This window comes from Geotrypetes seraphini, chromosome 16, assembly GCF_902459505.1.
Source record: "Geotrypetes seraphini chromosome 16, aGeoSer1.1, whole genome shotgun sequence".
Classification (NCBI taxonomy): Eukaryota; Metazoa; Chordata; class Amphibia; order Gymnophiona; family Dermophiidae; genus Geotrypetes; species Geotrypetes seraphini.
Window position 1 is genome coordinate 52,517,921 of NC_047099.1, and position 24,012 is coordinate 52,541,932.

Below are 24,012 nucleotides of genomic sequence, written 5' to 3' on the forward strand. Positions count from 1 at the left end.
TTAATGTGGCCAGGTGTCATTCCTGAATCTTCTAGGAGTCTAGGCCACTGGAAAGACTGCAAGATCCCAAGGAGTAGCAACGTTCTAGAGCTGATATTGTGATGTCATAATGGCCACATTCCACCAATGCCTAAGAGCCAATCACATCAGTGATGTCACAATGGCTTCTTTATCCTTGACTCACATAAGAATCAGAGTATGAATGGCCACAACCACTGACCCACAAGCTTTGCTTTGAAGAATGCTGGTGTAGAAGGACTGAGGTTGAAACAGACACTACAGAATGACAGTCTCTGGTATCCAGAGCAGATCTTGTGATGTCATAATGCCTCATTCCACCAGTGCCTAAGAGCCAATCACATCAGTGATGTCACAGTGGCTTCATTATCCTTGGCTCACATAAGAATCAGAGTATGAATGGCCACAACCACTGACCCGCAAGCTTTGCTTTGAAGAATGCTGGTGTAGAAGGACTGAGGTTGAAACAGACACTACAGAATGACAGTCTCTGGTATCCAGAGCAGATATTGTGATGTCATAATGCCTAAGAGCCAATCACATCAGTGATGTCACAATGGTTTCATTATCCTTGGCTCACATAAGAATTAGAGTATGAATGGCCACAACCACTGACCCGCAAGCTTTGCGTTGAAGAATGCTGAGATTGAGCTGCAACATTCCAGAGCTGAGATTGTGATGTCATAATGCCTCATTCCACCAGTGCCTAAGAGCCAATCACATCAGTGATGTCACAATGGCTTCATTATCCTTGGCTCCCATAAGAATCAGAGTATGAATGGCCACAACCACTGACCCGCAAACTTTGCTTTGAAGAGTGCTGGTGTAGAAGGACCGAGGTTGAAACAGACACTAGAAAATGACAGTCTCTGGTATCCAGAACAGATATTGTGATGTCAATCACATCAGTGATGTCACAATGGCTTCATTATCCTTGACTCACATAAGAATCAGAGTATGAATGGCCACAACCACTGACCCGCAAGCTTTGCTTTGAAGAATGCTGGTGTAGAAGGACCGAGGTTGAAACAGACGCTAGAAAATGACAAGGGATTATTTCCTGTGGTTATCCGCAGGGACGGGAACGGTGATGAATTTTGTCACCGTGTCATTCTCTAATAGCGCTACCAGATGAACAAAGAGTATGAGAACGTGTAACAAAAATGGTTTTACTGCGGTGATGCTTCCTCCTGACCGATAACTGTACCCATTTTCTGTAAAGTTGTTCTAGGCATTATAATTGCAAACATTTAAATTACAAAAAATACAAAATTTAATGCAATTTAATAACTTATAAATGATCTTGTACCATGCAACTAGCTAAAAGCAGCACAGAAATAAATGCTGTCTTACATTAAACCATGCTGACTTCAGTGGCAGAACAAAAAAAACAAACTACTCATCCCAAGCTTTGTAAGGTGGTTTAATTCTGCAGTAACAGAGGAAACAAAAAGCATTATACAAGCTAAAGCAGCAGCGGAGCGATCGCAAGCCAACTTTCACCAAGGATTCTTTTCCTGCCGGTGATGCCGCAAAATACCGCAGCTAATGGGATTTGACCAAGCAGGAGAGGGTCCTGGCTGCTTAAATCACTCATGCCAGGCAACCCTGTGACATTCAGCAGCAGCACTTAACCAGATAGACGCAGCCGGTCGTTTTGGAGGTGCTCGGGGGAAGGGGGGCGGAGTCAGCGCATGTGGTTAAGTGACAATAATCAGCACTGAACCACCTAAGTTAACTGGATAAATCAGATCGCATAAAGCATGTTCCTTTGTCCGATTTCACTCGGGCGGTTAACTGCGGGATATTGTTCTTAACTGGATAAGAGATAGCAGGCCAGACAAAACTGGGTATTATGTGGGGTACACCGACAAATCCACGCAGGACAATTCCACTCTGAGAAACGCGCGCTGACAATTGTGCGGACAATTGTGGCCTGTGAAGGATATCGGGAAGGCCCTGATTTGCTGAGACTGAGGCACCTCAAGACCCTCCCAAAGAGGAGTCTCAGCAAATCAGGGCATTTCCAGATATCCACTAAAAGGGTTCCCACACATGCTGTAAATCTAACCCTAACATTCAATAGGAAGTGAATCTTTTAAGTGTAGGGGGGATGGGGGGGTCCCACCACCCTTCAAAAAAGAGGGTTACTTCGTAACCCTCAAAGAGACAAAATAGTATCCTCTCGGGGCGGACCTCCCGTGTGCGCAAATGTCGGGGCGCATTTGTCAGCGCGGTTTGTCCTGCGTGCATTTGATGGGGTCACCAATAAGTACCGACGCCTGGATATGGCCCAGGATTGAACAACCAGGCATAATGCTAGTGGCGGCCAAAACACTGGCTGGTGGAATATTTGCCCTACGATTTTTAAAGCTCTATAATTTTATTTTTCGTTCTGTGCTCACACTTTCCTCTGTACCCCCGTGCTTTCCAAGGGCACATTTGCTAGTTCACAGCTGATTCTGGTTGACAAGTTGTCAGGCAGACGTGTTAAGCCACTTTCTCACAGATCCAGTAAAACTGATGTTCACACGGGTAATCGTGCCACTTTCCAAAGTCAATCATGCTAACACATTTCTCGTCTTCTTTATTGTCAGGCTGTTTAAGTCCCCAGGAACTGTAGACCAAAGGAAGAGACAGGGCTCAGTTTCTTTTCATCTTGTTGGAATTATGGGATTAAAAATCCCTCTCTTCCCTGTAAACTAACCCCCAATCCCCCACCCTCCATAATTACACCGCATACATTCCCTAGATATAGAGCAGGGGTGTCAAAGTCCCTCCTCGAGGGCCGCAATCGGGATTTCCCCAATGAATATGCATGAGATTTATTAGCATACAATGAAAGCAGTGCATGCAAATAGATCTCATGCATATTCATTGAGGAAATCCTGAAAACCCGACTGGATTGCGGCCCTCGAGGAGGGACTTTGACACCCCTGATATAGAGGTGGGGAAGAAGGCTACAGCAAAGTTTCACTTTGAAAAAGATGGAAACAATCCCTGGCTCTTAAATAGCTCTGAATTTAAAATCCCCCCAGCCTTCAGGAACTGTCAGATGAACCCTGCACTTTCTAAAGCATCGGTTAATGTTGGCACAAGAGGCTGTAGAGCTTGGAGGACAGGGATATGGTGTCACCTTTAGGACTAGAGGGGCTTGGGATAGGCACAGGGATACAGAGCCTGTCACCTCTAGAACTGGAGAGCTCAAGATTTAGACAGTAGTGCTGCCTGATTCACGATTCGAATTGGTTCACCGATTCACTTCGGGTGAATCGATTTGAATCGATTTAAATTTTTAAAAAATCGGCTTCCCGATTCGGATCCTCTCCCCTCACCCCCCAAAGCAGGAGTGGCAGCGCTGCTCTTGCTGGTTGGCCGCTGACGCACCTGTTTTAGAGGGCGAGGAGGGAGGGTCAGTCGGGAAGTGCTGTCCGGCTTCCCTCCTGGCCTCCTCGAAGACTGCATCCCCAAAAGACTGCGCATCCCCCCCCCCAGGAAGGCCTCCATGTTCACCCTGGCCTCCCCGAACCATTTACCTCATAGCTTCAGCCTGCAGCCCAAGATCGCGGTTACAGCGTCTTTGCAAAGTGCTTTGAGCTGTTTCCTCTGCTGCGGTCCCACCCCTCCTCTGAAGTCAGAGGCGGGATCACAGCAGAGGAAACAGCTTAAAGCACTTTGCAAAGACGTTGTAACTGCGATCTTCGCTGCAGGCTGAAGCTATAAGGTAAACGGTTCGGGGAGACCCCCCTTCCAGTGGGCATTCCTTTGACATCTGCATGACAGTCCAGGAACATCTCGCAACCTGCAAGTCTTCTCTCTCCATCCCACTTCTAATAACTAAGGTACTTCCTGTGACTGACATTGGAAATAATTTTTACAGTCATGCACTGCTGACCCTCAATGTCAGTCACAGGAAGTGCCGTAGTTATTAGAAGTGGGACGGAGAGAGAAGACTCTCAGGTTGCGAGATGTTCCTAGACTGTCATGCAGATGTCAAAGGAATGCCCACTGGAAGGGGGTCTCGGAGACTGCAGCAAGAAACACCACAGACCAGGCCACGTTTTGTTAGACTGCTCTCATGCTAAACGGCCAATCTCGCATTCCATGAATCAGGCAACAGCGAAACACTTTACCTGGTACTGGGTAATATGGAGGATCCGTCCAACCACTTCCATTCCTCCCCCCTGGTAAGACCAATCCAGAAACCTCGATCATCTAGTTTTTCTTGAATGTAGACCTTCAAAAGAAGACACCTCCGAGATCAGTTTATTCAAGTCAGCAACAAGGTAGATGGACAGCAGATGGAAAGCCCAACCTTAGAACATATTAGGTATTTATAAATCACCTATCACAGTTATCTGAGTGGTTTACAATCAGGCACTCAAGCATTGTTCCTATTTGTCCCGGTGGGCTCACAATGAATCCAATGTACATTGGGGCAATGAAGGATTGAGTGACTTGCCCAGGGTCACAGGGAGCAGCATGGGATTTTAACTCACAACCTCAAAGTGCTGAGGCTGTAGCTTTAACCATTAAACCGCTCCTAGAAAATCCATTATTTAGCCGAGACTACCTGACCTGGCTGCAGCGGCACTGGAATATCTACCAGGCTTCTAAAGTTTCCTATAACCCACTTTGCTATTCATTCTGACGGCCCAAACACTCATTCTTGAATCATTCAGACAGAGCTTTTTAAATATGGACCATTAGGTTATTTTTCCACTGTCTCCTCACTTTTCTTCTTCCACCTCTGACCAACTTCTCACCTTCCATCCATCCCTGACCTCAGATACAACAATGGAGTCTCTCTTTTTCCCTCTATCTTGGACCTCCCACATGGAGATAGAGTCTCTCTCTCCTTTCTGCTGTTGAGACAGACATGGGGGAAGCCACTGCTTGCCCTGGATCGGTGGCATAAAATGCTGCTACTACTTGGGTTTTTTGCCAGGTACTTGTGACTTGGATCGGCCTCCATGAAGACGGGCTACTGGGCTACATGGGCCATTGGTCTCGCCCTGCAAGGCTATTATGTTCTTATCTCACACACTGTGATAGAGTCTCTCTCCTTCCTCCCCATCCATGACTTCCCACATTGTGATGGACTCTCTTTCCTTCTGTCCATCCATGACCTCACACACCTTGACTACTGCATGGGTTTGGGTGGACGGGCGAGTGGAGGAGTTGACAAAAGGTAGACTATTCACTTTGCATGCGCTCTCATTTCTTAAAGGTCCAGTTTTGTCTGTCTTTTGCAAATTCTTTTTCATTTTACTCTGTCACGTTTCTTCCCAACAGGGAATATATTCTCATCTGTTTATGTTTCCCATTCGTTTAGGGGGAAATTCTGTAAATGGCGTCTGAAAAGATAGGCACCCATCTCTCGTCAATCACACTTAGGCACCCATTACAGAATCGCGCCCAACTTAAAACTTAGGCGCCTGTAATGTAGGCCAGAGTTTTAAAGACCTCTATTATAGGCGCCTAAGTCCTTTAGAGAATCGCGCCTTGTGACTCCGTCCTAATCACGCCTACTTTGGAGTTAGGCATCCAGGTGAGGAGCACCTATCTTTTGTAGAACCACACCTAAGAATATAGATGCCTATCATTCAATTATTATTCTTTTTTTTTTTTTAAATCTTTATTGATTTTCAAACTTTGATAGTGCAATACAATTAATTGAACATAAAATTCTGCATAAAGCACACTATTAACTACACAAGTAATACATAAAACAATCATTTTCTCCCACCCTCCTCCCAATTATTAATACAATAAGACATATGATGTGATTACAATATTATAATTAAGTAATTGAAATCCTCAAAATACATTTCCCTCCCCCCATCCACCATCCAAGAAATCTTATTGCGAGGTAACAAATGTAGTCAATGAGCTCCACACTTATTAAATTAATTACTAAACCCCAAACATTCCGCATTCATTCTCTCATATTTATATGTGGTACACACATTTGCCCACACATCATTGAAGGCGTCGGCACAGTGCGCCACAGCCTCAAGGAAGGCAAACAAAATGTTGGGCATCATTAAGAAGGGTATCACGTCCAGGACGAAGGAAGTCATCCTGCCACTGTACCGTGCAATGGTGCGCCCGCACCTGGAGTACTGCGTCCAGTACTGGTCGCCGTACCTCAAGAAGGACATGGCGGTACTCGAGAGAGTCCAGAGAAGAGCAACTAAGCTAATAAAGGGTATGGAGGACCTCTCGTATACTGACAGACTGAAGAAGCTGGGGCTTTTCTCCCTGGAAAAGCGGAGACTTAGAGGGGACATGATAGAAACCTTCAAGATCATGAAGGGCATAGAAAGAGTGGACAGGGACAGATTTTTTAAATTATGGGGAACCACAAGTACAAGGGGGCACTCGGAGAAATTGAAAGGGGGAAGGTTTAGAACAAACGCCAGGAAGTTCTTTTTCACCTAGAGGGTGGTGGACACATGGAACGTGCTACCGGAGGATGTGATAAGCAGGAGCACGCTACAGGGCTTCAAAGAAGGTCTGGACAGGTACCTGGAGGACAAAGGGATTGAGGGGTACAGATAGGAGTAGAGGTAGGTTATAGGGATAGGATTAGAGGCAGTTACAAAATTAGTCAGGGGCACTGTTCAGGCAATGGGCTGCTGCGGGTGCGGACCGCTGGGCAAGATGGACCTCTGGTCTGCTTCAGCGGAGGCATCTTCTTATGTTCTTATGTGGCTCTTCCAGTTGTGTGTGACCGTTTGGATAGCTATTCCCGTCATGATCAAGAAAAGACGGCTTTTATATTTGTCCAAAGTAGGCTTAACGTGTAGTAACGTACCACAAATTATGGCTTCATAAGTTAAGGGAATAGATGACTCAAGAACAAGATTTATTTGTCCCCCAAATTGACCTCCAGAAACTAAGTATCAGTGGACAAAACATATAACAGACGATCCAGAGTCCCTATATTAATATGACAATGCCAGCACCTATTAGACTTAGAACTATCTAGTTTTTGTCGACGAACTGGGGTCCAAAAAGTCCTATGTAGTAAAAATAACCACGTTTGTCTCATAGATGCTGACGCTGTACATTTCAACCTCCAAGTCCAAATTCGTGGCCAACGAGATACAGAAATATGCTGTTTTATCTCGATGCTCCGCATGTCTCTAAGACTATTTTTAATAGAAATTAATTTTTAATTTTAGGAGCTTACTAAAGCTCATAATTGAAGCCAGCGTACTAATTAACAACCCCTCCCCCTTATTTTACTAAGCCGCGGTAGAGGTTTCTATTGCAGCCCAGAGCGCCAAATGCTTCGACGCTGCTCTGATGTCCAAAGAATTCCTATAAGCGTTGGAGCAGCGTCGGAGCATTTAGCGTTCTGGGCCACGGTAGAAACCTCTACGATGGCTTAGTAAAAGGGAGGAGGGTAAGTTAGGCACCTGTAGAATTTCCCCCTTAGTTTTTAGCCCCTTTGCGCTACACTGGCATCTTATTCTGTCTGTCCGGTATTACCAGATCCCGTCAGTATTTTTCCGGTTTCCATTTTTTGTATTACTTCACAGGCTCACTGATTGTCACGCTCCCTTATCTCCGAGGTTTTGCTACTTTACCCCATTCATGTTACTATTCTTTTTGCCTTAAGACACATATACCTGTATAATACAGGACAGAATTATTTTTGTCTCCCCAAAATAGGGAGAAACCTCACTTAATATGCAGCTAGAGGTCACAAAGGATAGGAAAAGCCTCAGAAAAATATACGGAAATCACAGAGCTATCTTAGTAATTCTCTTGTTAGGAGCCATTGAGTCGTAGCGACCTTAGGAACTGTGGATCTAAAAAGAAATCGGTTTTGTGCTAGTCCAGAAAGGTCCTCCAGCGTCATCCCCATGGTTGTTTTCTGTGTGTCCAGCCATCTGATCGCCCTCTTCGCCTGGTTGCTTCGATCGTCCCAAACATGATGCCCTTCTCCAGTGATCTCTCACTTTTGATGGTGCGACCAAAACAAGACAGTCGTAACGTCATCATTTGGGCTTCGAGTGACCTAGCCGGTTTGATCTCTTCCAGAATCAATTTGTTAGTTCTTCCGGCGGTCCAAGACACGCATATACAGTAATTCTGCTCCAGCGCCAAAACTCAAATGAGTCAATCTTCTTTCTGTCTTGTTTCTGCAGGGTCCAGCTTTCGCATCTGTAACTGACCATTGAGAAAATGATTGCACGGGCAAGTCTGATCTTCGTTTGAAGTGTTGTCTCCTTGCCTTGGAATACTTTGAGTCTTCATTGACTAGCGACCAAGAGCTATTCTGTGGACTATTTCCTCCCTGCTAGTTGCTTCTTTGTTTACAAAAGAGCCCAGGAGATTGAAATCCTTCCGTCAAGAAGTGAATGTGGACTTCCAAACTGCTAAACATACCAGAGGAGAGGTTTTTATGCCGATGTCTGAAAAAGGGGACTCGAGAGAGTTGCTAAGATAGCTCTGCCATTCCCGTATATTTTTTTCGTGAGGCTTTTCCTACCCTCTGTGAGATGTATGAATGGTGACCACTAGTGGTTATATTAAGTGAGTTTTCTCCTTATTTGGGTTGTTGGATATAGCAAAATCCACTTATTTTCACTTTAATTAGGATTATTTTTGCGTCATGCTGGTAATTTTGGTTTTCGCATTGGCACTTATTTGGCAAGTGTTAGAACTGTTCTCCCCCATTTTGGTGCTTATCAGATGTTTATGGACCTGTATTTGCTTCTAGGATTCTTCTGGTGTTATCTTGAATGTACTGCCTTTTGCTGGAAGATTTTTTTTTAATATGTTCACAAAGACATGTTTTTATATTCAGTATCTAGTTTTATTAGGATAACCCTTCTTATATGCTAATATGTTAAATCTGCTCTTTTGTATCTACCAAAGGTATACAGTCAGTGGTGTGTGGGGGGGGGGGGGGAAGGCGCTAGCGTCTCTCCTCCTTTCTGCCCCCCCTTGTATCTCTTTAATAGTTCACTGGCACGAGCAGCGTCTTCCACTTGCTGCTCGTGCTGGCCTCGGCTCCCTTCTGACCTCACTTCCTGCTCACGGGACCAGGATGTGATGTCAGAAGGGTGCCAAGGCCAGTGCGAGCATCAGGCAGAGTGTGCTGCGCACGCCGGTGAAGAGCTAGAGTGGTGGTGGAGAATTGAAGGCATGCATGTGATGGGAAAGGAGAGAGGGGGGGGCGGAGAGGAGCCATTACCTCCACCAAGACAGCTCCTGGGGAAGTCCCCGCCTCCCTCACTAGGTAGAAGGTGACAAACAAGATGCTTGTACAGGACATCAGCAGAGGTTGATGGCATTTTACCTGTTCCTTTTGGCTGTCAATGATGAGGAGGTTGGACTCTTGGGAGACACAAGACTTGTTGGCATCTTCCCAAGTGACAGAAGACCGTGAAAAGTAGTAACAGTGCCCTTGGTAGAAGCTCCATCCCTTACGGCAGGGTAGACATACTGTGGATGGGAAAGGAACGACACAGACAAGGTTAGTGATACACAAACTGGGGCTTCCAACACAGGATCTTCTCACTCAGTCACTTCAGGATAGAGAAATATTGCTGGCCTCACTGTATACCCCCCTCCATCTCATAGGACTTTTGGTCTTGGCTGTCCCCTCTCTATGTTTTTAAATAGATGGCCTCTACACTTGACCATACTGCAGATGAAGTCTCCCCTTATGATCTGGCCAAAAGGACGATCATCTCCTCCCATTATTACCTCTTCCTGGGCTCTCCTGCATCCCTCTGACTCTGGTGACCCTCTCCTTGCATGGTTTCACAACCTTGAGGTTATGATTCTCTCACTTCTCCCTCCTTCCCATCACGGTCAGCTCATCTGGATGGCTGCAGTCCAAAATGCAGGATTCTGTACTTTTTTAAAAACTAAAATCGAAGCTTCAAAACTCTTGACAGCTCCTTGCGGATGTCAACTGCAGTGGTGTACCCAACTTGCTAGCTTGCTCAGGCAGTGGAGGAGGGAGTGCGAGTGGTCCGGGTCACGGTGCCCCTAAACAGGAAGTGGATGTTAAAGGGGGCAGCAGTGACTTTCCCCAGATCTACCTTTGAGATAGGTGACCCTCTGGTAAGACTGCACAACCTCAGATGTTGTTATCCTCTGGACTCAAGACATAAAGGTTTATCTTGTCATTCACTAATGGCTCCATTCATTTCCCTACAGCCGAGATCAGGCCTGAAGTGAGTCACTTCTACCCCCTCCACACACACCTGTTGCCACCTTCATGAAGAAGGAAAGATTTTGCCCATCTCTAGTCTTGTGGAACCAAGCCCACCACCAGTAACTAGACATAATTCCTCGAGCTCCTTTGAATAAACTAGGACGGAACCCATCTGGCCCCAGAGTTTTCTGCACATTCCATTCAGACACACTTCATCTGTATATGTGTCAAGACTCACCATCACAAGACCAGGAGCAGAGGTCATCCCGGCTTCCGTAGATAACCCAGCGGCTCCAGGGCCCAGTGCCATTGTACAGAATGACAACATCTCTCTCATTGTTCCCATAGTTGAAGTACAATTCGGACCCTTTCATGGCAAAGAGCTTGTCATCCTGGCACTCCCACTGCTGGAGATCACTCCCAGCCTTGCAGGGGTGGAGCTGCAGAGCCTGCCAGCTAGATTTATCCAGCACCCCCAGGCACAGCTTTAGGGCCACATGCAGTAGCCGACCTTTGGACAGCCACTGGAACTGCTGAGTTGAGTTATGAGGGTCGCAGGGCATAGTTTTCACGGCATCAGGATGCTCCACTGCCACACAACGGTTGTGATCTTCATTGTAGATCAGGAAGGGGCTGGAGACTGAAGCGAAGGGAAAGAGCAGAAAAAAAAGGTGATTTGCGAAATGATGCAGGTAATGTGAGACCGCGCCTGGGACCGTGTGAGTGATGCATGCACACACAGCCCCACTACAAAGACTGTTAGCAGTGCAAGCTTCACGGGCAAACTCACTCACACCTTTGCTGGTCTCTCAGCTACTCCCCAAGATCCTACTAAGCACCAGAGTACAATTTAAAAACCTCTCTCACCAGAATTTCTGAGGAGCTGATTCTGTAGCTGAGCTTTTTCTAATTCTGCCTGGCATCAAAGGGTTAACTGAGTTGCTGAAAGTCTCTGTGTAAAGCATGGCAACTGAAGATCAGATACTCATCGGAACTCTGTGCAGGCATCACATTGATACAAATAAAGCATGAATACAGCACGGACAGCTGAAGAACATGTCTTCATCAGACCCCCATGCAGGCGTTACACTGACACAGATAAAGCATGAATACAGCACGGACAGCTGAAGAACAGGTCTTCATCAGACCCCCATGCAGGCGTTACACTGACACAGATAAAGCATGAATATAGCACAGACAGCTGAAGAACAGGTCTTCATCAGACCCCCATGCAGGCGTTACACTGACACAGATAAAGCATGAATACAGCACGGACAGCTGAAGAACAGGTCTTCATCAGACCCCCATGCAAGCGTTACACTGACACAGATAAAGCATGAAAACAGCACAGACAACTGAAGAGCAGATCTTCATCGGAGTCCAGTGCCGGTGTCACATCAATAGTCAGAGAGCATGAAAACAGCACAGACTGCTGCAGGTCCCTTATAATTAGCAGCACTGCTGAGTTCTAACTAAGCCACAGGAAGATTACAGAGAGAGCAGTGAATCCTGAACTAAAAGACTGGAGACTGGAGTAAAGGGAAAAAGCCCAAGATCTATTTTCTGGGAAAGAATAAACAGAGAACAAAAGAAAAAAACCATCATAACTCTCACCAGAATTTCTGAGTAGCTGATTCTGTAGCTGAGCTTGTTGTAATTCTTCCTTTATCGCTGAGTCTGAAAATAATGTAAGAGGGAGGCTAACTGTGGTCTCTATGGTCTTTAAGCAAAGCATGAACACAGCATAGACAACTGAAGACCAGATATTCATCAGAGCTCTATGCAAGCATATAAAGCATGAATACGGCACAGACAGCTGAAGAACAGATCTTCATCAGACCCCCATGCAGGCGTTAGACTGACACAGATAAAGCATGAATACAGCACGGACAGCTGAAGAACATGTCTTCATCAGACCCCCGTGCAGGCGTTACACTGACACAGATAAAGCATGAATACAGCACATACAAATGAAGAGTAGAGCTTCATCAGAGTCCGGTGCTGATGTCACATTGATACCCATAAAGCATGAAAACACCATGGATAAATGAAGAACAGATCTTCGTCAGACCGTCATGCAGGCGTTACACTGACACAGATAAAGCATGAATACAGCATGGACAGCTGAAGAACAGATCTTCATCAGACCCCCATGCAGGCGTTACACTGACACAGATAAAGCATGAATACAGTACATACAAATGAAGAGTAGAGCTTCATCAGAGTCTGGTGCTGATGTCACATTGATACCCATAAAGCATGAAAACAGCATGGACAAATGAAGAACAGATCTTCATTAGAGCGTCATGCAGGCGTTACACTGACACAGATAAAGCATGAATACAGCATGGACAGCTGAAGAACATGTCTTCATCAGACCCCTATGCAGGCGTTAGACTGACACAGATAAAGCATGAATACAGCACGGACAAATGAAGAACAGATCTTCATCAGAGCGTCATGCAGGCGTTAGACTGACACAGATAAAGCATGAATACAGCACGGACAAATGAAGAACAGATCTTCATCAGAGCGCCATGCAAGCGTTACACTGACACAGATAAAGCATGAAAACAGCACAGATAACTGAAGAGCATATCTTCATCCGAGTCCAGTGCCGGTGTCACATCAATAGTCAGAGAGCATGAAAACAGCAGAGACAGCTGCAGGTCCCTTATAATTAGCAGCACTGCTGAGTTCTAACTAAGCCACAGGAAGATTACAGAGAGAGCAGTGAATCCTGAACTAAAAGACTGGAGACTGGAGTAAAGGGAAAAAGCCCAAGATCTATTTTCTGGGAAAGAATAAACAGAGAACAAAAGAAAAAAACCATCATAACTCTCACCAGAATTTCTGAGTAGCTGATTCTGTAGCTGAGCTTGTTGTAATTCTTCCTTTATCGCTGAGTCTGAAAATAATGTAAGAGGGAGGCTAACTGTGGTCTCTATGGTCTTTAAGCAAAGCATGAACACAGCATAGACAACTGAAGACCAGATATTCATCAGAGCTCTATGCAAGCATATAAAGCATGAATACGGCACAGACATTTGCAGGCACCTCATGCCCGAGTCAAAATTAAGGCTAGATGCCAACCAAAACTGAACTTCTGCTCAAACTGTCTAAACACTTTTCGCTGAAACCGAAACTACAGCCGAAACTTACTGCCTGTCTTTGGTCAAAGCCAAAACATGGAGACCCGCTGGGGATTGTAAGAGCTTGCAGTGAGCAGCTCCGTACTAAACCCACAGGAGATTACCACCCTCCAATCCCAGGAGCTGCAAGTTCAAGGTGTCAACTGGGAGACCCATTTTAATAAGAACTTCACAACAGGTCTGGCATATTTAGAAACATGATGGCAGATAAAAGCCAAAAGGCCCATCCGCACCATCCACTATCTCCTCCTCTCCCTATTGGCTAAGGCTCTTAACGGACAAGAGGACATGAAATGAAGCTAAGGGGGGGGGCAAGTTCAGGACTAATATCAGGAAGTTCTGCTTCACACAGAGAGTGGTTGACATCTGGAATACTCTCCCAGGGGAGATTATTGCGGAATCGACAGTCCTAGGCTTCAAAAGCAAACTAGATGCATATCTCCTTGAGAGAGGCATATAAAGATATGGTTGGCTATAAAATAAGCCAGGTGTATACCTAGCAGGGCCTCCGCGTGTGCGGATCGCCGGACTTGATGGACCGAAGGTCTGATCCGGAGATGGCGCTTCTTATGTTCTTATGTTCTTATGTCATAGAGCAAATGGCCCATCCGCAGCATCCACTATCTCCTCCTCTCCCTATTGGCTAAGGCTCTTAACATTTGCATCTCTTCTTCCTATAGGCTAAGGCTCTTTACACCTGCATTGTGAGGTCATAGAGCAAATGGCCCATCCGCAGCATCCACTATCTCCTCCTCTCCCTATTGGCTAAGGCTCTTAACATTTGCATCTCTTCTTCCTATAGGCTAAGGCTCTTTACACTTGCATTGTGAGGTCATAGAGCTGCCCATCCTCAGTAACCATTATCTCCGAGAGATCCCACGTGTCTATCACAGGTCCTTTTGAATTCAGACACAGTCTCTGTCTCCACCACCTCTTCTGGGAGACTGTTCCATGCATCTACCACCCTTTCTGTAAAAAAAGTATTTCCTTAGATTACTCCAGAGCCTATCACATCTTAACCTCATCCTATGCCCTCTCATTTAGGTCCCTAAGTCAATGCAGATGTAGTTTAACATTCTCTGAGACAGAAATGTTGTAAGAACTTAAGAACATAAGAATTGCCACTGCTGGATCAGACCACTGGTCCATCCTACCCAGCAGTCCGCTCACACGGCCAGTGCTCTAAATGAGTCCAGCCTCACCTGCGTACGTCCCAGTTTAGCAGAAACTTGTCCAGCTTAGTCTTGAAACCCTGGAGGGTGTTTTCCCCTACAACAGACTCCGGAAGAGCGTTCCAGCTCTCCACCATTCTCTGGGTGAAGAACAACTTCCTTACGTTTGTATGGAATCTATCCCCTTTCAACTTCAGAGAGTGCCCTCTTGTTCTCCCTACCTTGAAGAGGGTGAGCAACCTGTCCTTATCTACTATGTCTATTCCCTTCAGTATTTTGAATGTTTCAATCATGTCTCCTCTCAGTCTCCTCTTTTCAAGGGAGAAGAGGCCCAGTTTCTCCAATCTCTCACTGTACGGCAACTCCTCCAGCCCCTTAACCATTTTAGTCGCTCTTCTCTGGACTTCCAAAAGAAATGCACGATTACCACCTTTTTATGCTTATCCAAACAGTGCACAAGAAACAGGTAAAAGTAGCATTACAATCTCTCCTATTTTCTATTTAGCTAAAACACAAGCATGGCATAGATTCTTTCTAAATAGCATAAAGGAGTCCAAACACTGGTCTACATTGTAGATGTTATACCAACCTGATGCACAATCCAGAATTTTAAAAAACACATTGATGTTAATGAATGAGACGATTATATGCTCTGAAAAATTAAAAGCAATACGTTTCTCAAATCATTATTTTCTTCCTATCATTGTAATGTCATTTCCCTACCAACAGCATAAGCTGACCAGTACTTGTACTTGAAAACTCATTACATAGAATCTAGCTTCCGTACGCCACAAGTTTGACTAAAACTCTGCATCTTCATCATACCCAATAGAACCTGGAAATAGTATCTCAGTCTTTTTCCTCCCTAGCTTCGCTCCCCTCCCCTGGATACTTACATTTTACAAAGCCCACAGTGAAGAGAGCCAGGAACAGGAGCAGCAACGCCACCAGTAACCCAGAGAGAAGTAGTAGGAGCCTGTGTCTGCATTGGGGTGTCTGGTCTACAGAGATATGGGAAAAGACATTAAGTGGAGGCTTCTGCTCCCAAAAGCACCAACCCTACATGTTAAAGAGAGAAACATTGTCCTCTTCAAGACAATGGCGTAGCCTTGGGTGGGCCTGGGTGGACACAGGCCTGCCTACTTTGAATTCAGGCCCTCCCAGTGGTGACACAGCAGCAATGTGGCTGGAAGAGATCCCCAAGCCCTGCCAACTGGAGACTCCCAGTCCCACATCTCTCCCTCCACATGATTGTGGGGTCACTTCACTCCACTCTCCCCCTTCCCCATCGTACCTTTAAATCCTTTAGTTCTTTGCCGGTAGAGAGCAGCAACATGTTTCTCCTGCTCACACTATGGCACAAGCCTTCCTTCCGACACAATTTCCTGTTCACAGGATGAGAGAAGGCTCCAAGCCAACATGAGCAAGAGGAATGGGTTGCTGCTTGCTGCCGGCAAAGACCTAAAGGATTTAAGGTACCAATGGGGGGGGGGGGGGGAGAGAAGGATCAGGGATTGGAGTTAAGTGATCACCTGGGAGGAAAGGAAGAGATACCAGAAGGGGAACTGGCAGGGGGCAGAGGGTTGTCACACCCACCTACTTTGGGCTCAAGTCTGCCTAAATTTGGGTGGCTGGTTATGCTCCTGCTCAAGGCCAGGAAAACAAATGCATTTCCAGTTCCCTTTTGGTTGCTTTAGAACACACTAAAAAAACACAAAATGTGAAGATGGTGACATAAATAAAATATACCGGACAGAAAACCCCTAGCCATGGCCAACCCTAACATAAAATATGACATGTACTCTTGGGAGAGGGAAAGGTTTGGTCGTCTGCATTAGTGACGGCTCAAATTAAACCACATGAGACATTTTAGCACTGTGTGCAGGAATGGGGCAGGGACAGAAAAAGAACCCGCGGGGACGGGACGGGAAAATGACGGGGACGGGGAAAATGCGGGGACGGGGAAAATGCGGGGACGGGGAAAAATGTATCCCCATGTCATTCTCTACACTGCACCACTCTAGAAATCAGAATGTAGCATGCTCAGGAGAAGGATAACGGAGTCAGGGGACAAATCTGTCTCTTTCAGCCTTTTCAGCTCCTGTGCAGGCATCTTTCATGCATGATCATGGCCGTGGGTCAGCTGAACAAGTTTGGGAAGGTCCAACCAGGCGCACGGTAGAGACGCTTCGCGATGCCTATGCCTATCCTAGCTTTTAGAGGCATCTTTTTTTACGCCAGGGTTTTCTCGGCCTAAATGAGCGCACGCCTAGGGTTGGCAGATTTTCCAATTGGAAAATCTGGACCCCTAGACCCGCCCCCCAGGCACACCCGGTTCAAGTTTATTAAATTAAAAAAATTATTAAAGTTTATTAAAATTTTGATTTGAACGCAATATCAAGTATTTTCAATGCGTATAACAATTGTAATTTGGGGGAACAAATGACAACCATTAAAACAATAAACATACAATCGTATCCATAGTTATTTGAAGATACATAAGGAATACAAGGATAAACTACATTTGTTTAAAATAAAAGAAACCAAAAAAGAAAAACATTTAGGGAAGAACAACATCAGGAGGGGTATTAAAAAGTTTTTGGAGAAATTTGGTCTAAAAGTAACTGTTTTTTAAAAAAGACTTAATCTAAATGATAATAGAAAAATCAAAAAAGATTATCTGATCTAAGCTTCATATGCATCTTTATAAAGATAGCTTTTTAGTCTGCTTTTAAATTTTTCTAAGGAAGTTTCAGCGCGCAAAACAATTAGAAGTTTGTTCCAAAGCTGGGGTCCCAAGATAGAAAAAGTTGTGGTTCTTCTAGTGCCAATCACTTTCAATGATGTCCCTTCCCTCCCCGTAAAGCCCTAATCCTGCCCTCAGACTTCCTCCCTGCCCCACGTTATTTGAGGAGGCTTTACAAAACCCGGACAAAGGTGCTGGGTTTTGAAAAGCCATCCAGACCCCCGGACATGTCTGGGGAAATCCGGATAACCCTTATGCGTGCCTAAGTTGTGTGTACAACGATGCCCAAGTCAAAAACAGGCATCTAACCTGAAAACACGCCCGTGATCTGCTCCCTAAGCACACCCACTTTTGGGTTGTCACATTGGACTAGGGCAGGGGTGGGCAACTCTGGTCCTCAAGGGCCGGAATCCAGTCGGGTTTTCAGGATTTCCGCAATGAATATGCAGGAGATCTATTTGCATGCACTGCTTTCGACGCATATTCATTGGGGAAATCCTGAAAACCCGACTGAATTCCGGCCCTTGAGGACCGGAGTTGCCCACCCCCGGACTAGAGGCAAACCACTTGCATCACAATGTATAAATAAATGCACACATACACACAACATGGGGTAGGCAAAGGAGGAATGAGAAAAGGGCGTAGAGGCCAGAGTTACCTGCAGTAATATATTGATTCTCAATGAGGAATCTGGATTATTGGGTTACCTGGACAAGGAAGCTTCTTAGCAGTGCTTCTGCTCTCTGCAGGGTCTGTATTTTGGGTGGGTTTCTCTTTATGACAAACGTCACTTTGAGCTGGAGAGAGAGAGAGAGAGAGAGGGCAACATGCACAGCTGGAAACCTTGATCTAGAATCTAAAGTATGACCACAACTCACACCCTTCTTCTAGACACTTTATGGATGACCACAGCTGAAAACTCTGTTCTAGACCGTACAGTAGGATCACAGATCAACGTCCTGTTCTAGACCTTAGAGGATCGTAGCTGAAAGCCCTGTGCTAGACCCTGTGCAATATGACTACAGCTCGAATCCCTTTTCTAGGTTCTTTAAAGAGGAATGCAGTTTAAACCCCCTGTTCTAGACCATACAATATGACTGCAGCTCAAAGCCCTGTTCTAGATTCTTTATGGAGCACTACAGCTCAAAGCCCTGTACAGTACAAGATCCAGTTCAAATCCCTGCTCTAAAACTCTTTACTAAGAACTGAAAGCCCTGTTCTGGACCCTGTACAGTATGGCCACAGCTGAGGGCCCTTTTTAGACCTTGTACAGTATGACCACAGCCCAAAGCCCTGTTCTAGACCTCTAGAGAAAGCCACGGCTAGAATTCTTACCAACCTGATACAGAATGCAGGCTGCATTTTGGTGTCATTTAAGAAATGCTGTTCCCCACTGGTTTACATTCACTTTCCTCCCTCCCAAAATTCAAGTCTGCATTAAAAACATGGCTTTTTTTCGGCAGGCCTTCGCGTCCTCGCTTGCTCTTTCCTGACCTGCTCTGTGCTTCCTTTCTCCAGCTGTTCCACCCCTTTCCCTCTTGTGTTTAGCTGGGTTTTATTTCATAGCATTGCATTTTGGTAACATATAATGTACTTCCCAGCTCCCTCCCTTAGTTTCTTGTTGTGTTCGTAGTTTCTCCCCATGGGCCTCGTTAGCCCTTGCATTTGTTCTCCATTGTAAACCACCCTCGATATCTTTCAATGTGGTTGCATTTGTTATAAGGTATTGTTCGACCTAATTATCATGTGGATTCGTTCACGTTTGTAAATTCATAGCACTCTCGATGCACGCATGCTGTTTTTACCTTTCCTTCAGTCAAAGTTATCAATATAAAAAATATTAACTGAGGTTTTTTCCCCCCCCACTGCTATCCGATCGTTCCCTCTTTATCTCTTGATCCGTAAAGCTTGGTGACAGTTCTGTGGATTGTGGCGACTTCCGCCAGCAACGATGGTACTATTGCCGATTGGGGGTAATCCTCTCTTTACACCGGGCTTGATCTCGGCTTCCTTTCGTAACTGGACCTCTAACAATCTGATATACCTCCATCAGATTTTGCACGAGGATGGTTCCCTTCGCCCATTTGCCGATCTCCAGGTAGAATTTCGGCTTTCTGCCACAGATCAATTTGTGTATTGGTAGTTACGCCATTACATCCGTTCCCTGCCCACTGAGATACTGATAGGGGAATCCCTTGAGCTCCTTAGTGAGGGGCTCCGCTTGGAAGCGCAGAGTCTTATTCCTTTGAGATTTCATTTGAAGTCCCTGGAGGAGCATCTCCCCAACTTTGATTATATGCGTTTGAGTCAACAATGGTCTCGTGACTTAGGGGGACTCCATCTATGTGGATCTTTTGTGTCGTAGTCTTAAGTTGGCTTCCCAGATGCACTTATCGGTCGCCCTAAGGGAAATCAATTACATGATGACTATGCGGTTGGCACGTGTCTCCTCAGGCACGCCCAGCAAATAGATGCTCGGGAGGGAGTAAAATTTACAAAACTGTTTTCTCTTGTCTTCATGTTCTTGCGTTGGCTGTTTGATTTCTCAAGACTGTATTGTTCTTTGTTCTGCTTAATAAAGATGAATTTAAAAAAAATTTATGAACACCTTCTGTCGTTTCAAGCTGCAATATGGGATAAAGATTTGAATTCTCTAATAGCGACCTCCTGCTCATATCAGCAATGCAGGAGACAACTGAAAACGTTGTTTCTTTAAAAAAATTTTAGGAAATTAATGTGTTGCATTAATGTATTGTATTGCATATACACTTCTCCCTCCGTATTCGCTGTGATAGGGGATTAACAGAACCGAAAATACAGAAAAACCGCAAATAATTTTTTCGTATGTTATTCGCTGTTTTCTATTAAAAACCATCGTGAATAGGGTGAAACCGCAAATAACATGGCGGGAGACCTGGCCTGTTCCTGAAGGAGAGGCAAAACACGGCGAAGAAAGGGCCGGGAATCGGCCATTTTCTCTGTAAACGCTTGGAATCAGCGATTTCTCAATGCAAGCTGATGTCATTTGGGGGGAGGAGCCAGCAAGCTAAAACCCGTGAATAATCAAAACCGCAAATGCTGAAACCGCAAATACAGAGGGAGAAGTGTATGCATTCTTGTATTCTATTTTGTAAACTGCATAGAACTTAATGGTATTACGGTATAGAAATACATTTTTCAGGTTATGCTATAATCATTTGGCAACATATCAAATGTTCAATTAAAAGCAGAAAATATAGACAATAAAGAGCCAGAAAACAGGGCCCTATTTAGAGATTTTGGTCCACCTCTCCTAGCCCGGCTTTCAGAGCTTCATCCCGACACAGACCATTCAATCACCTGGACACGTAAGACCAAGGCGGGGAGGGGAGAGGTCGGGCAAAGAGAAAAAAAATGAGTGATACACCTGTAAAACCCAATCAGTTGGAGAGGGTATTGTCAAAGTTCTGCCCAAGCAACATCTTATGGTTTATTGCTTAATATAATTTAATAAACTATTTTTCCTGGGGGAGATAAAGCTATGAACATTAGACAATTCATCTAAATCTGACTGGAAAAACTACCAATTATTAAAGAGCAAAGGGAAAAAAAAAAACTGAAGAAAGTAAGGAAAAGTAACCCCCTGTTTTACTAAGCTGCGGTATGCGTATTTTCGCGCACTAAATCTACATATGCGCTAAATGCTAATGCGTCCATAGACTAGCATGCATGCATTAGCGTTTAGCGCATGGTTACTGCATGCTAAAAAGCGTAACACACCTTAGAAAGAGGTCCAATAATATATTACTGGCAGTATATCCTTAGTAATATATTACTTTTAAAAGTATGAGTAACCACTGTTGAGTAAGTTACTTTCAAAAAGTGAAAGAAAACAGTCGCTAGCTTTATTAGGAAACCGGAACTTTATTTAAATTATTTGCATTCAGATAATTTCAAGCATTTTCCCTATCTGTCGAAGGAACCTGGGGCAATTGAGGATTAAGTGAGCAATATGGGGCTTGAACCCAGAACCTCAGGGTGCTGAGGCTGTAACTCTAACCACTGCGCTACACTCCCCTCCAATACAATACCAGCTGTGAGCCAAGTATAGAACAATGATGCCATTGTGACATCACTGATGACCTTGGCTCTTAGGCATTAGTGGATTAAGGCATTATGACATCACAATCTGTGAGTGCTGAGGCTGTAACTCTAACCACTGTGCCACACTCCCCTCCAATACAATACCAGCTGTGAGCCAAGTATAGAACAATGATGCCATTGTGACATCACTGATGACCTTGGCTCTTAGGCATTAGTGGATTAAGGCATTATGACATCACAATCTGTGAGTGCTGAGGCTGTAACTCTAACCACTGTGCCACACTCCCCTCCAATACAATACCAGCTGTGAGCCAAGTATAGAACAATGATGCCATTGTGACATCACTGATGAGCTTGGCTCTTAGGCATTGGTGGATTGAGGCATTATGACATCACATTCTGCGGGCGCTGAGGCTGTAATTCTAACCACTAGGCCACTTTTTACCTCTGTTACAGTTACTAGTTACTGTGAAAAATAATGTAATACTTATACACCACTCAGGATTTTGTAGACTTCGATCCTATCTCCCCTCAGCCGTCTCTTTTCTAAGCTGAAGAGCCGTAACCTTTTTAGTCTTTCCTCATACGAGAGGAGTTCCATCCCCTTTACCATCTTGGCCGCTCTTCTTTGAACCTTTTCTAGTTCTGCTGTACCTTTTTTGAGATACAGCAAGCAGAATATAATACTCAAGGTGAGGAAAGTATTCTGAGAGAGTTTAGGGTGGGGTTCTTCATTGTTGATTCGATAAGGGAACTCTCAAACCCTCTTTTTTTTGGGGGGGGGGTTTTCTTTATTTTGTGATTATGCAACCGCGCGCTCTTGTGATGGGGATTAACTACTGCCTCGTGCATATAATTATTTTTTTTTTCTTTGTAATCTGTCAGATCTTTCTTGTTTGCATATCACGTATGTAAAAGTTTAAATATTTAATTTTTTTTTTTTAAAAAAGGAAAATCAGCCTTTTTCCAGCTGTGTTAAAAATGGCCTTAGCACGTGGGAAAGACAGCGCAAGGGCACGCTAAGGTCACTTTTTATCGCAGTTTAAAAAAAGGACCCCAAAGTGGACTAACACAGTTTGAAACCAGGACTTCATGTCCCCAAGATTCTGGAAGAAAACAATTATAAAGATCTTAAGTACTTGGATCCACTTTGGAGAAAAAAAGTAGATATAACCGGGAAGGGTGGGGCAATTGAAATTTTTCATGCAGACAAATTTTCCCCTTCCAGAAGTGGCAGAAAATTCAGTTCCTGGACCGGTTACATGAAACTTTTTTTTTTTTTTTATAATTCTTTATTCATTTTGCATCTTACAACAAGTGAATTAAACATAATATAAACAATTTCCACATATCACTGTATTTACAATCAAATATTCTTATATGATAAATTAAATACCCCCCTTTTTATTATCAATCCTATTCCAAATGATATACATTCCCCAACCCACCCCCACATATATACTACCCATGTGCTATGATATCTGATCATTAGAATAAATAGTCAATGGTCCCCATATTTTTTTAACATTATGAATATTCCCTTGTTGTAACGCTATCATCTTTTCCATCTTATATATGTGACAAACTGAATTCCACCAAAATGTATAGTTTAATTTAGTATAATCTTTCCAATTTTGAGTAATTTGTTGCATGGCGACCCCTGTCAATATTAATAACAACTTGTTATTATTTGCAGAAATCGGGCTCTGAGTTCTCATTGCTGTACCAAATAATATAGTGTCATACGAGAGTCCTACATGATCGGTTACATGAAACTAAAACTAACCTCTCTCGCTCATATCAATAACTTACGAAGACTTTTAAAAACAAAGACAAACAGGAACAAAAGGTAAAAAGGCAAGAACTACAATAGTCAAAGTAAAAGAGAAAATATTAGGGAAAAAACATTACACTGAGAAAGGAAAGGCTGGCCATTGGGGGGTGATGGTTACCTACTGGATGGATGTTGCCGTTTCTTTAGTATGGTTTGGGCTTGTTGTTGTTCCGTGATGTCGACATTTTCATATATGTTTAGTGAATCCATTTTTCTTGAGACTGTAGAAAGCAGAAGGTAGAAAGCAAGAGAGCCGCTAAATTGTAGTAGATAGGGGGATGTGCCACCTAGCAGAAGTACGGGCAAGAGGAGGAAGTGCGTTTCACAGTTCTTTTTTTTCTTAATTGGGGAGTTTACAGAAGATTTCTTTCTGTTTTCTGCTTTTGGCTTTCCAGTGCAAATAATAATAATAATAATAACAGTTTATATACCACAGGACCATGACATTCGATGCGCTTTGCAATGATTAAAAGATGCTACAAACTGAGTAGAATTAACAAAGTTAAAAGCTAGTGATTAAGAGTTCCAGAGATCAGTTATTGTGGAAGAAGATTGTACAGGGGTTCAAGGAAGGTTTAGATAGGTTCCTAAAGGTTAAGGGGATTGAGGGGTACAGATAGAAGTAGAGGTAGGTTATAAAAATGGTCAGGAACTACTTCACAGGTCATAGACCTGATGGGAGTGGACCACTGGGCACGATGGACCTCTGGTCTGACCCAGTGGAGGCACTTCTTATGTTCTTAGGTCAGTTACCTAAATACGTCAGGATCAGATATGTTTTTAGGCGTTTCCTAAATTTCCCATAAGTAGTAGGCGTAAGC

At 44.3% G+C, this 24,012-nt stretch overlaps 1 protein-coding gene across 2 annotated transcripts; it reads right to left on the reverse strand.

The window, feature by feature from the left end:
- Positions 1-1,424: 1,424 nt before the first annotated feature.
- Positions 1,425-23,579, reverse strand: LOC117349546 (macrophage mannose receptor 1-like). Of its 2 annotated transcripts, XM_033923097.1 has the most exons (9): positions 23,314-23,577; positions 17,982-18,071; positions 15,425-15,529; positions 13,050-13,112; positions 11,819-11,881; positions 10,443-10,844; positions 9,338-9,483; positions 4,152-4,255; positions 1,425-2,635 (listed from the first exon to the last, which is right to left on the reverse strand). In XM_033923097.1, the coding sequence occupies exons 1-9, from the start codon at positions 23,399-23,401 to the stop codon at positions 2,509-2,511; spliced, it is 1,188 nt and encodes a 395-aa protein (XP_033778988.1). In that variant the 5' UTR covers positions 23,402-23,577; the 3' UTR covers positions 1,425-2,508. The 2 variants fall into 2 exon arrangements, with proteins under 2 accessions (XP_033778988.1, XP_033778989.1); XM_033923098.1 differs by lacking the exon at positions 11,819-11,881 and having other exon boundaries at positions 23,314-23,579.
- Positions 23,580-24,012: the final 433 nt, after the last annotated feature.

What these genes read in the sequence shown, in the direction of transcription:
- LOC117349546 (XM_033923097.1), bottom strand. Translation starts at nt 23,401, where the DNA reads ATGGATTCACTAAACATATATGAAAATGTCGACATCACGGAACAACAA. An exon ending in GAAACGGCAACATCCATCCA is followed by an intron (nt 18,072 to 23,313) that starts GTAGGTAACCAT and finishes CTCTCTCTCCAG; the next exon opens with CTCAAAGTGACGTTTGTCAT. An exon ending in TCCATATTACCCAGTACCAG is followed by an intron (nt 2,636 to 4,151) that starts GTAAAGTGTTTC and finishes TTTGGTCTACAG; the next exon opens with TTCCTGGGGACTTAAACAGC.